Source organism: Gobius niger (assembly GCF_951799975.1).
Source record: "Gobius niger genome assembly, chromosome: 11".
Classification (NCBI taxonomy): Eukaryota; Metazoa; Chordata; class Actinopteri; order Gobiiformes; family Gobiidae; genus Gobius; species Gobius niger.
The window spans coordinates 25642888-25655142 of NC_136862.1; the positions used below are offsets into that span (position 1 = coordinate 25642888).

At 40.7% G+C, this 12255-nt stretch overlaps 2 protein-coding genes across 5 annotated transcripts in view; both read left to right on the plus strand.

Annotated features, from left to right (window-relative positions):
• Positions 1-1119: 1119 nt before the first annotated feature.
• On the plus strand, positions 1120-7499 carry LOC306970450 (leukocyte cell-derived chemotaxin-2; the record flags this gene model as incomplete). Its single annotated transcript, XM_079566431.1, has 5 exons — positions 1120-1170; positions 4063-4365; positions 4459-4549; positions 4635-4780; positions 7333-7499. The coding sequence occupies exons 1-5, from the start codon at positions 1134-1136 to the stop codon at positions 7497-7499; spliced, it is 744 nt and encodes a 247-aa protein (XP_079422557.1). The 5' UTR covers positions 1120-1133.
• Positions 7500-9427: 1928 nt separating this feature from the next.
• Positions 9428-12255, plus strand: part of sh3pxd2b (SH3 and PX domains 2B) — a 43680-nt gene continuing 40852 nt past the window's right edge. For 3 of the 4 annotated variants that reach the window (XM_079565949.1, XM_079565948.1, XM_079565950.1), the window contains exon 1: positions 9429-9955. In XM_079565949.1, coding sequence (XP_079422075.1) covers positions 9884-9955 — 72 coding nt within the window. In that variant the 5' untranslated portion in view covers positions 9429-9883. Of the gene's footprint in view, positions 9956-12255 lie in introns of all 4 variants that reach the window. The other variant, XM_079565947.1, reaches the window with a different exon arrangement.

A 12255-nucleotide genomic window follows, 5' to 3' on the forward strand; every position in this document is an offset into this window, starting at 1 on the left:
ACCTAGTCGTCACCAAAGCTGAACCAAGACTAATGTGACGTGAGCAGACTGCTGGCGTCTGATTGGCAAACGCGAGAGAGGACGGCCCTCACTATTAACATTCAGGTCACACGGATTCAATATTTCACATCATACCGCTGTTGAAAAAGGTGATATTGCTGATGATATCCATTTAGTCGCTATTAGCTCAACTTGTGCTGGTTGTTGCATGTAGCTTACCTTCAAAGTTGTCTTTTAGCGGCTTTTTTCCTCTAGTATTTGCCTTGGCGCCTCTGAGTAATTCCATAAACCAAAAGGCAGCATTTGTCCACACTTGTTCTCATCGCAGCTTACAAAACTTTTCAGGCCTGTTCTGTTGTTGCCTCAGTAATGTGCGCATTTGTGGGAGCGCGGCCCACAACAACTGCAGGCCTTATGTAATGGAAACTCTTGCTTGTACTGGGTAGAGTATGTGACAAGGTGAGTACTTAGACCGAGGTGTGCGGGATACAAGCATGTTATATGTTATAATATGCGTGCTATATCTTGTTTCTCAAAGGCCTGTCAAACAAAGCCCAAAGCTAAAAATGTATAAAAAATGTATATAAAACAAAAAAAGAACATAATTGTAATGTTGTAAATGACCCCCTTTTGTGCATGTATAAGAGATTAATCGCACAAAGTAATAACGCAAACATATATCCTTTTTTTGTGTGCAAAAAGGGCACTAGGTTTTTCCTTTTTTTTCATCCTTCTTTATATAATGTTGGAATATTGAGCTGTTGAGACCAGTTCCTAAAGAAATTAACTAGTGATCCATCCATATAGGTTTATGAAGCTGGTATGCAAGAAGGTTCTGTTGCAGCTTCTGAAAGCATGTGTACAGTAGTCCTAGTACTAATATTGACAGTGGTGGGACGTCCTGTGGTCCGTGCTTCAGGGGGGCGGGGCCTGGTCTCCAACAGAGCCCACTTTGTATCTGTGCCGGCTGAGTCTGCGGCAGCTCCACCGTCTGTGGTAGGTATACGTTACTTATATTTCAATAAAATTATGTAGTCGCAGTGTCAGTTATAACATTTCAACTTAAAACAAGATAGTCATGTTTCTTGACTTGACTTTCTCTCCTCTGAAACAGTAAAACAGTGAGAATCAAGATGGAAATCCGACTGACAGCTGCTGTTATTTTTTACTGTAAGTACAGAAACTAAATGCTAGTTATTGTTATTTACTCTTAGATATTTTTTATGATACATTATTTCCTTTTACGCAAATTGTGATTGTTTGATTCAATGGTTCCAAATTCTGATTGTTGCTGCTTCATTCAACGGGATCGGGTTCAACAAAAGTATGGGCCATTTTGCCTTTGAGACTTTGTCAATTAAGTTCCATTACAACTTTTGTTGCTATATAATTCAAAAGTGGTTTCAGAGACACTTAATCAGACACCTGTTGAAGTGTAATTGTTGGTTTTAACAAACATTAGAACAAGGAGTGTGAAAAGGTTCATTTAAATTTCATTAATTTATTTCAATGGCACCGAGGAGGAGCAAAGTAGACAATAATCCACATAGTTATGTCATGTATGAACAACAATGTATAACAACATGTAGATATGAGGATCAACTTTTGCCTGAAAGGATGTGGGAAGAAGATACTAACTGGAGGTTCCTTACTTCCTCAATGCATTTCTTGCCTGCCATTTTCCACTTTTCAGGGAGCAAATCAGAGCTTTGCTGTCATAGTAATGACAATGACAACAACTAGCCTGCTTTTATAATACCCTGAAGGACAAAGCAGATTTCACTCTGTTATCATAAAAAGGATAAGGCCTTTACATCAGCGCTCTAATGTCTAGGCCGCACCATTCACATGCCCGTATTGTAAGAAAAGCTTAGTGAAATACTACACAGTCACACAGGCATAAGGACGCCAAGGCACAGTTCCACAACAATTACCATCAGGCTGTTCACACTAATAACTCTCCTATTACAGGGACAATAAGTGCAGTTAACAGCTCACCCCGGGATAGAGTATGAACTGAGGCCGATTAGAGACAAACCTTGGGGTCTTCAGTCACTGAGACATTATAAGCATGATTGAACATCTAATGCCACAAACCTTTAGTAGCGACGAAGAAGGAGGAGGAAGCTTGTGGCTCGGAGGAGCCATAGAGAAATATTGAGATGAGAGACGGCCATATTAGGATGAGAGGGAAATTGTCAGGAGCGGAGCAGTGTACAAAGTGGTCTCAAAACTTAAATTAAAGTGTTCAAACAACAGAAGGCACTCATTATTTATACTGTATTGCACGTTCGAATGGACCGCACTGAGTTTCAATGCATTTCAAGCGCAGTGAACCAGTCACTTCAACTTTATTTTTTGAAAGCAGGCGCCTCTGGGACCCTTTCCACAGCAAATCCTTTCAACAGTCAAGCTTATGATGATCCCGTCTCTGCTGTGTGCCATATCTGCAGTGCATGTTTCGATGTGCACGACATTATTCTTCATCTCTGTAACATCAAGAGACAAGTTGATATCGTCAGCTTTGTGCTTCACCCGTTGACAGGGAAGTCTACACTGTACCAAGTCATTTGGATGATTTTGATGTGTTTGAAGCTGCCACATTTGTTCTGATATGAGTCACATGATGCATTTCTTTTGACTAATCCCTCCATCAATCCCATCGATCACAACCTGGCGTGAGAAGACTGTAGGCTCTTTGAAAGTGTTAAGATCAATGACATAACCTTATGTAGATACTTAACCTGAGAATTAGACGGCCGAACCAAGAGATTTACAAGGATGAAGTCGAAGTCCTTCAGCAGAGATGAAGAACCTATGTCAAAGAAGAGGCCAACCAGAAGATCTGCAGCTTCTCGCAAATTGCTCAAATGGTTCAACATCAAGACACCAATGAACGTCAGGAAGGGAAAATTCAGAAGTTCGTAAGGCAAAGACGAACACAGTATTCCAAGCTTTTGAATGGAAGCGAACTGGATGAGTCGCCAGCCAAGTAACAATAACAATAAAAAAATATTGGATGACAAATCTGCTGGATCAGAGACCCAGGCAGAGGCGGGTGCGCAGTCTAAAGGACTGATGAATGGAGAAACTATTAACACTTAAACTACAGAGCACAGACTCAAGGCTCAAGAACCATTGTCCAAGACCAATATTACAAAGCCTATTGCTGGGACTGCATTTCATTTGATTTCAGAAGTCTGTATGCCAAATGAGAAACTCGAATGCAAACAGATTGCCATAATAAAAAAATAAATGGAATGTCTTTATATCCATGTGCCGCATACTGTCTGACAGACCATTTAAAAATGCAAATTCTCATTAAAGTCGATTACTCACGCATGCGGCCCGTCCATTTATCAGTCATAATTTCACTTCACATGTAGGACTGCTAAATTGCATCTCGACATCCGGCATGGCAGCGCGGCAGCCATTTACGACTCTTTGGCGATAAGCGGCGCCTCCTTCAATCAGCGTGGGTTCAGGCCATTGTGACGACAGCCACATTTCGGGGGTTAATGGAGTTAATGAAGATCAAGGGCTGTGTCTGCGGCAGATAATTGGAGCGCAGGCAGAATGAGAATAAACTATAGACTCCAGTGTTACTGTGCTTCATCATGACTGGTCAAAATGTAGCTTAGCATCATGATTCATTCAAAACATCTCAACGTTGACACAATGAGATCTCTTTTATGGATTTGGCCATTTTTTTCTACTGTTTGATGGTTTAGTTTTACGGGCTAGTTGTCTCAGGGGCTGGTTGTCACATGGTGCAATATGGTGGAGAAAATGTGTAGTTGTTTTTGAATCGTTTTTTTGTATCATCCATGTTTATTGAGCACATACTATTGTAATGAACGGGGTGAATTCCGCTATTCTGTCTATTTATCACTAGAAACAAAATTGTTAAAAACGCTAATTCATGCTAACACCGAAAACCGCTTTCAAAAACAAAAGGGACAACCGACCCCACACACTTAGACAACCTGCACCGCACCAGAGAACATTCCATGACTACATATTGCAATAAAAAATGACCATTGTTTTATTTCCTCTTTGTAGATACCTTGTTTACTTTGTCTGTGGAAGCTGAAAAGGCAAAAGACCATAAATTTGTGAGCCTGTCCAGGGTGAACACCGGGGACGCAGAAGTCAGGAGGAATCACACAACAGCAGATGACGGGAAGCGCCAAACTGTCGCTCGTAATAAAACGGTAAAAAATAAAAAAGTCGTTTTCGGAAGGACACAGAGCAAGGCCACCTGCACTTCACTGGGAGGTATCTGCCAACCAACAAGATACATCTGCCAAGGCCGATACCTGAAGGATACCTGTTCTTTTGGCAATACTCAGTGCTGTGTGCCAGGTAGGTAATACAAATAATACATACATATAAATGATGATGATAACATTCCGAATGGTTTCCCAATTGATATATTTGCTTTCATACTTCTAATAGACAAAGCCTGGAGCGTCCTGTGTGCTGGTCATTATCACAATAGAATCAGAGCCTGTGACGTATACGGATGTGGGGCCTTCAACTCCAGGAGGTTACAATAATTACAATGTGTGCTAGCTTTTCAGCTTTGTCGTAAAGAAATTGGTGGTTTGGGATCAGAATATCTATCTTGGCAGGGGCGCTCGACTTCACAAAGCGGCGGACCTCGTGTGCGATGACTACGGGGTCATTAACGCCCCGTTCTCTGGGATTCTGTCAGGACCTGTGGGTCACACGGACCCCTCTGGGATTCAGTACGACGGGGTCAAACTGGTCAGCGCAGGTAAGCACTGATTATCTAAAAATCATTTCAATCGTATACTTTGAAAAGGAAACACACATGCAGAAGCCATTGAGTTATACGCATATTATTATTCACGTTTCTCTGCTTTTTTTGTTTGTTCTCCTCGTCCTTGAACATTCCCCCACATAGTAAGACTCACATGGATTACAGCCCAAAGGAAAAAGAAAAAAAGAATGCACACGTTAAACTCCCACATGTTGAACTTTAAAGGCCAAGTACATTTGTGTAATCTATGGCAGAGCAGTGTCAGGGCACGGCTATGTTCCCATGTAGGTGGAGGAAAAGCACTGATTTAAAAGGGATTACTCTCAAGTGTTGGGACTCCATTGAACTCCCATTCACCTCTAACACAACGACCTGGCGCACCTCATCAAAGCCTGCTTTTTTATTAGCAGTGACCTCCAATAGAGAACATTTCGCTACATGCATATTATGATAGGGCATGTCTTCATCTATTAATCTGAGAGAGGAAAAATGCATTACAGGACATGCTTGATAGTCTACCTTTAAAATGTCATTTTCTCTCTCCTCATTTTGCAAACCAGGGTGGTGTCCGAATGTTTATTTCAAAATATTCAAATTTTTTATTTGGGTTTATACAAGCTGAGCCATAATAATCAAAATGATAACATATAAAGGCTTATATGTCACTTTGCATGTAATGAGGCTATCATATAGTTTCACAGTTTCATTTATTTCAAGGATAGCCCCGTTGAGATGAACCATCTCTTTTTCAAGGGGGTCCTGAACACAAAGTAACAAAACAAAACATAGCAAGTATTGACACATACATACAGCAGTCACATACACATAACAACATAACATCACATCACAAGGTCTCATGTCTTGTTCCCATCCCCGCCCACCCCACCAGTGCCCCCACTTTCAATATAAAACAATATCTCTATAAAGAGAAAATAAATTAACATAAGAAGAGGGATAATAGAAAAGAAAAGAAATTGGACATTAGGAAAAAGTTTAAGTTAAATAACAGCAGTAAATGCACTTTTTCATGATATTGTAATTATATGACGAGCACCTGTAGTCCCTAACCCCTTCACTACATAGGCCCACACTACACTAAACTCCGGGAATAATGTATTGTATGAAGACCACCTAAACTCACGAGAGTGGAATATTTATGGATAAATATGAGTCAGATATGTTTTATTTCACGGATTTTACATGAATGAAGAAAACGGATTGGAATATTATTGCCTTTTTGTCCGAGAGAGGAAACTATAGGTAGTTTATTTATTTATTTATATGAGCACACATTTTGCTCAAAAGGAGTAGGCTGAAGCAAAAGCTTATGAGCGCCTACCCCCAACTCAAAATGATAAAACTTTTCATTTCTCATAGTACAATCAATGTATACAAAACAACAACAAGGAACAATAGCAACTAAAAAAAATGAAGAACTCGTTTCCTTTCAGAACAGCTTTTTGACGCAAACCAAACTCACAACCACTGTTTGAACTATTCACATAATAACAGAACCAAACACTATTACAAGAACGGTCTTGTTTCCTGCAAGATCGCTACAAAGCAAGTAACAAGGCGACCATTCATATATTTCTTTCAGTTTCCAATGCCAAGTATCACCCATACTCACTTGTTTTCATGACATAAGGGCACATTAATACACGTATTATAGTCCGTGTTCTTGTTGCTCCAATTGTCATTAACACAATCAACACAATTATAATCTATGTGCATTTTTATTTTGTTATTATTATTTATATATATTTTATTATGTACAGTGTATGATGTAACCCCTACATCGAGTGGTGCATTAAAAAGCCGGGTGTAGAGCGGGCCAGTTGAAGAGGGCAGTAGCTCTCCATCAACAAACCTGCACCCAGCTGCCCGAACAGCTGATTTTGTAGGTGATGTTCCTATGCTGTAAAGTGCATTAAACGATGAGGTTCATGAGCCCGTTGGGAGGGGCTCATTCTTTATTTTGTTTTGAGCAATAGAAATGACAACCATTCCAAGCAGTTCCAAAAACTCTGCCTCAATTAATCAATGTAAATTGATTCTTCTGCTCCCTCTAGTGGCAACTCCTTTCTTCTTTTCTGTACTTTTCAAAAGTCTTTTGCTTTTCAAAAGTCTTTTTGAAGGTAGCATCTTTTCACCGTAACCGTATTCAAGTAGTTTATTCATGAGAAATACGAGATTGAAACAGCTCGTGTTTAGTTCAAAGACCTGTCGCTGTCGGCCGTTCTTCTCCAAGTCTCGCAATGCATTGTGGTCTATATTGACCCGTTTAGTGACCACCACCGCTCACTACTTTTCAGAATGCATTGTGTGGGAAATTTTGAGTGCACTTCTTTTTTCTCTCTGGACATTTGGACACCCCTACAAAATGGTGTATCCACTACATAGGTTTTCATGTCCAATCAGGATTGCAGGGGGTTTGCTTTTGAAATGTCATTCTCTCTCTCCTCATTTACACTTACTCACTTTTTGTTATGTCAAACACTAGAGTAAAAACTCGGGCAAATGAAGATGCCTTTTCTCTCCCTCAGTGCACTGTGTGAAGCTCTTGAACATGCGGCCCTACCGGTACATGGGCTCAGTGACGAGAGGGGATGCTGTGGGGTACTTGCTCCCTCTGCAGGACCGTTTCTCTGGGATCACCTCTCACCTCAAACTGCAGATGTGCGACAGGTCCGACCCCACGCCTTTTATCTGAAGGAGCTACTCTGACTTTGAATCGGATAATTGTTTGTAGAAAAATGTCACTTTACATTTTCTTGTGTAAAATTAGATTTGCATGCAATGTCATATCTAGCCTGTACTCTCCATAAAACAAAGCTCTAAGGCAGGGGTAGTCAAGTTTGTGTCATGGAGGGCCGATTTTCTTCAATGCCAAAACACCAAGGGTCGAAACTCACTATTGTAGCCCAAAGTAAAGCACCTTTTTTTTTTCTACAAATACAAGTTCTGCACATAATATATGACCAAATCTGGTGTTTTGCTGGGAAATGTGAAAATATAGACAGTATTTTCCACATTTTAGAGTCCTTTTTCACATATTTGGTCTCTGATTTATGAATAAATGTTTCTTCAAAATTCTCTTGGGGGCCAAAGGTTTTATGCTGGAGGGCCGAATTTGGCCCCCGGGCCTGACGTTGCCTACCGCTGCTCTAAAGTATAGTGCAGAACAGTTAACACCCAATAAATTGTATAAAATAATTGTGTATATTTTATGAGTAGTGTTTGCATTGGTGAAAAATACCTCATAAAGCACATCGATCTTCTGGCATAGCTTGAAACTTTGCTGTATACGGGTTTCCACTGATGTTAGAAAGCCATGCAAGAGTTCAAAATAGGCCCTTTTCCAAATGCTTCATTTTGATGACATTGCAAAAACAGCATTGTCCGTGTCCAGCTGATCTACAGGAGCGGATTTGGTGTTTTGTACTGTTTATGTTTTGAATTTTCCAACAGTTACTGTATTTTCACGGTGTATTACATGATAGTAATTCCACTGTAAATTACAAAATTGCCCACTCATCAGATGGTTTTACAATTTTGCATTTTACTATAGACTTATACCTAAATGAAAAAAAGTTACAGTATCTTGATCCAGGGGCGGACTGGGACTGAAAAACAGCCCTGGACTCTGACCAGCCTGGCCCAAATTAGCGTAATTGTGGACTTCCACAAATACATATTTTAACCTCTTACCACCCGCCTTAAAATTAACGAGTGCATTTTCCCCAGTTCGGCTTTTTATTATTATTTTTTTGATCGGTATCATCAGCAAAAAGAACTGGAAAGGTGGTCGTAGAAACAGAAGCAAAATCATTAATATAAATAATAAATAATAATGGTCCCAAAATTGAGCCTTGTGGTGCACCATACTCCACGGAATTCCTTTTAGATTCATGTTTTTTTTTATACTGGGCTTTACCCAAATCTAAAAGCTTCTCGACTGGAGATCAACAATGTAACGCCTCATTTGAAAGCTAAGACCTACAAAAGTGATGGAAACTTTTCGTCAAGTGGCCACATTTTTGTCATATTTTTGTTGTTTTTTGAGCTATTTTTTCTATCATTTTTTGTTGTGTTTTTCTCAGGTTTTTGTTGACTTTTCATCCCCTTATTCTCGCTATTTTGATGCTTTTCTTTTTAGCTTTTAGATTTGGGTAAAGCTTGGTTAAGGCGGGACTGGTGGCCCTAGAGCCAGTGGCCCTTCTGTGCTCTTCCAGAATGGACATGTGGCCAGTCCGCCCCTGCCTTGATCTTCTGTTGTAGGACACAGCCCTATGTAAAACAAGTTTATGATGTAATGAGTGTAGTTGGCCACAAGATGGAGCGATATGGCAACCTTTAGCCCAGGCCTGTTGCATTGAGTACTATAAAGTCACTCGAGATTTCAATTCTTTAAATGCAACGTTGTTCTCTTCTGTTGGACCCTGTTAATTGTTTACAATTGTCCAGGCTTATAGTGGTAAAAGTTAGAGCCTTAGGGCACAGCTAGTTACAGTTCAACCAAGGAAAAAGAAAGGGAAAGTCGCCTCTCTGTGACCCTGTTGAACTCATAAACATCACAAGCTCTATGTGTATATCCGTCAGTCAAAAGCTGCGCGCTCTTGTTGGATAAAGGCTACAAATGGCGCACAGTCACCGTTTGAAGCGCAGGCACTGACTGTGAATGCGCGCCTGTGGTTTTGCTGTGACGACTGGAGGCGGAGGAGGAGGGTGGTCCCTGCTGTACTGGAGCAGAAAGAAGCTCCCAGTCCGTCCGAGAGGGGGGTAGGCGAGCTGGGATAGGCTGGGAGTTCGGTCGGAGCCCTCAGCGGGACGGGACACACTGCGCGAGAAAGAGAGAGAAGAGGAGGGTAAAAGGGGGAGAAACAACAGAGAACTTCCCTACGTGGCTGAAGGCTCCTCGGGAAACTTCTTTAAAAAGGGGGAAAATACGCGCAATTGTTGCAGGGACTGAACCGATGCGGATGACCGAGACGCGCCACGACGTCAAGTTTGTTTTTTGGGGGGGATTTTGGTTTTCGTGCCGGTAACAGTTAGGTTTGTGGCGGATAGTTGTGAAGCAAGAAGGAGGAGGACGTCATGCCGCGGCGCACGGTGCTCGAAGTCACAGTGCAAGATGTGCAGAAGAGGAGAACCCCGAGTAAACACTACGTAAGAACCTTCACTGTACCTTTTTGAATCCCTTTAAACGCTGAAGAGAGTGGCCATTGTGCAGCTCTTCACCCCTTTCCTGTCGGCTACAGTAATAACAAAGAGAGTGTCGGATTACAGGTGACAGAGCCGAAGTGGATAAATGCGTTCAGAGAGGGTTTTTTAGGATATTCTGGAGCTCAGTTTACGCCTGTGGTCTAAATATTGGCTCATATAGAGAAAAGTGACAAACTAAGAGTAAGTTTATTGTTTTGCTGGACATTATTATTCAGATTCACAGTGCGTTACTTCAAACTTTAAACAGTGATTCTCAATTTTTGCCAAAGTGCCAAATATACAATCAGGACTAAATCAGGTCTAAAGCAGAGACCGAGTGGACTTCTCTAAATTGGGTGTAGACTATGGCCGCACAATATATCGCAAAAAAAAAAATATATCGTATCGCTATATTTGGTGATGCAATATCTGTATGCAAGGAAGCCACAATATATTGCGAAACCGCGAAAGTCTTCCATCAGATTGAGATTGACGGATGTTTTTTTTGCCTACTCAGCCGAAAGCATGGAACTTATAGATATCAGTTCTAATTGTCGAATTTTAGTTCCAATTAGGGCTGGGCGATGTAGGGGGGAAAAAATGATCGGGATTATTTTCCTCATACTGATCGATCTCGATTTCTGATTCGATTTGATTTTTGAGTCGTCCGTTGTCTCGTCCGAACTCCCAAACTAGATACTGTTTGTGCCAAAGAAATGGCCCTTGTTGATTCTAAAGTCCCATGACAGTTATTGAGAATGACCAAAGTAGAGATTGCAATTTCGATTAAATTTCCATTAATTGCCCAGCCCTCGTTCCAATTTGGCCTTGTTTGTGTCCTGATTTAGTGTTTTTAAACTCTTGTTGACACATTTCGCCGACTTTCGATTGTGTTCAAACACTCAAGTATTATAGCCCAATAAGTGTTATAGTGTTATCGCAATATCGCATATACCCGTAAGTTGTTTCAATATCCGGCAGCCTTAGTGTGTTTATCTAGACCAGTAAAGCTCCTAACTATATAACTATACAACCTAAAAAATATCAGTCATTAAAAAAAAATAATATCAAAAAGTAAAGATGACCCTAAGGAAGTCCAAGAGGAACAGTTTGAGAATCTTTGAGTAATGCTTCTCAAATTGTGTTATAAGTGCCACTAAACCTTTTATAAGTTTTATTCAGTACTGTAGATTTCATCTTTACGTAAGTAGTCCAGTGCTTGGATTGGCATAGTTCATTTCGTCCAATTTAACCACGAGTAGCTCTTAAAATTGTGTGAAACTTTTGGCTCTTTTAGTCCTTTGTGAGTTAATCATTAACGTTTGCATACTTCTGTCAGGTATTCACTGGTCCAGCCCTTGATGCGGAAAAAGGCTGAGAATCTATGCCTCTGTGTCTATTGACCTTGGCCAGAACCTATATATTACCTTTGGCTTAATGCATTTGTGTCAAAATGCTACTGTAGCTACTACCTTATAATCACACATGCATCATAGTATGGGCATTAAGAAATAGAAGTCTGCCCATGAGCATGTCTGTTCTTAGAAAGCAAAGAGCCTGATGCTTTCTTTGAAACACCACATTCAGATTTTCCACTCCACAAGTAGCATCTCAGACAACACAATCTATCATAAAGCATTAGTCAACATGGTCTGCAGGCAAACCAAGTCTAAACCTTGGGACTAACAACAACTTAACCAGTGCCAAGATTGCCTTGCCAAGAGTGCCTCATTGGTTGACTATCGATGCCACGACCAAGTAACTTTCCTTGGTGTTTTCTCGGGACCAACCAAGCTTCAAAACTTGGTATTGAAAGTTTATTCCCATTCTTTTGTTTTGTTTTGTGTTCTTATCAGTTAAACCCAGCCCTACAAGCTAGTTTTGTGTCGAGATCTGACAGTGTACAGAATGGTTTGAAACCAAAAATATCCTACTTATAGCTAAATCTAAACTTATCTCAAGCCCATTTGACACCTGGCTAATGTGGAAAACGCTCCCTAAATCAAAGCAAATGGACCTGAACTGCACAAGAGTTATAACTTTGGCGCTTGTATCATACTTTGTGAACCACCGCTCGAGACTGTACTCAGACAACTCCCCTTTGAGGGCCAGGGCTGGAATTTCAATTGAGCATCTTCTGCTCTGTCATAGCACTAACAATGCAGTGCACATTTCTTTGGGCGTTTTGAAAGACGATCCTTAACGCCAGGGCCTAACATTGGTCGCCGTCTATTACTGTATCAAATAAGGGTGTGTTTGGATTA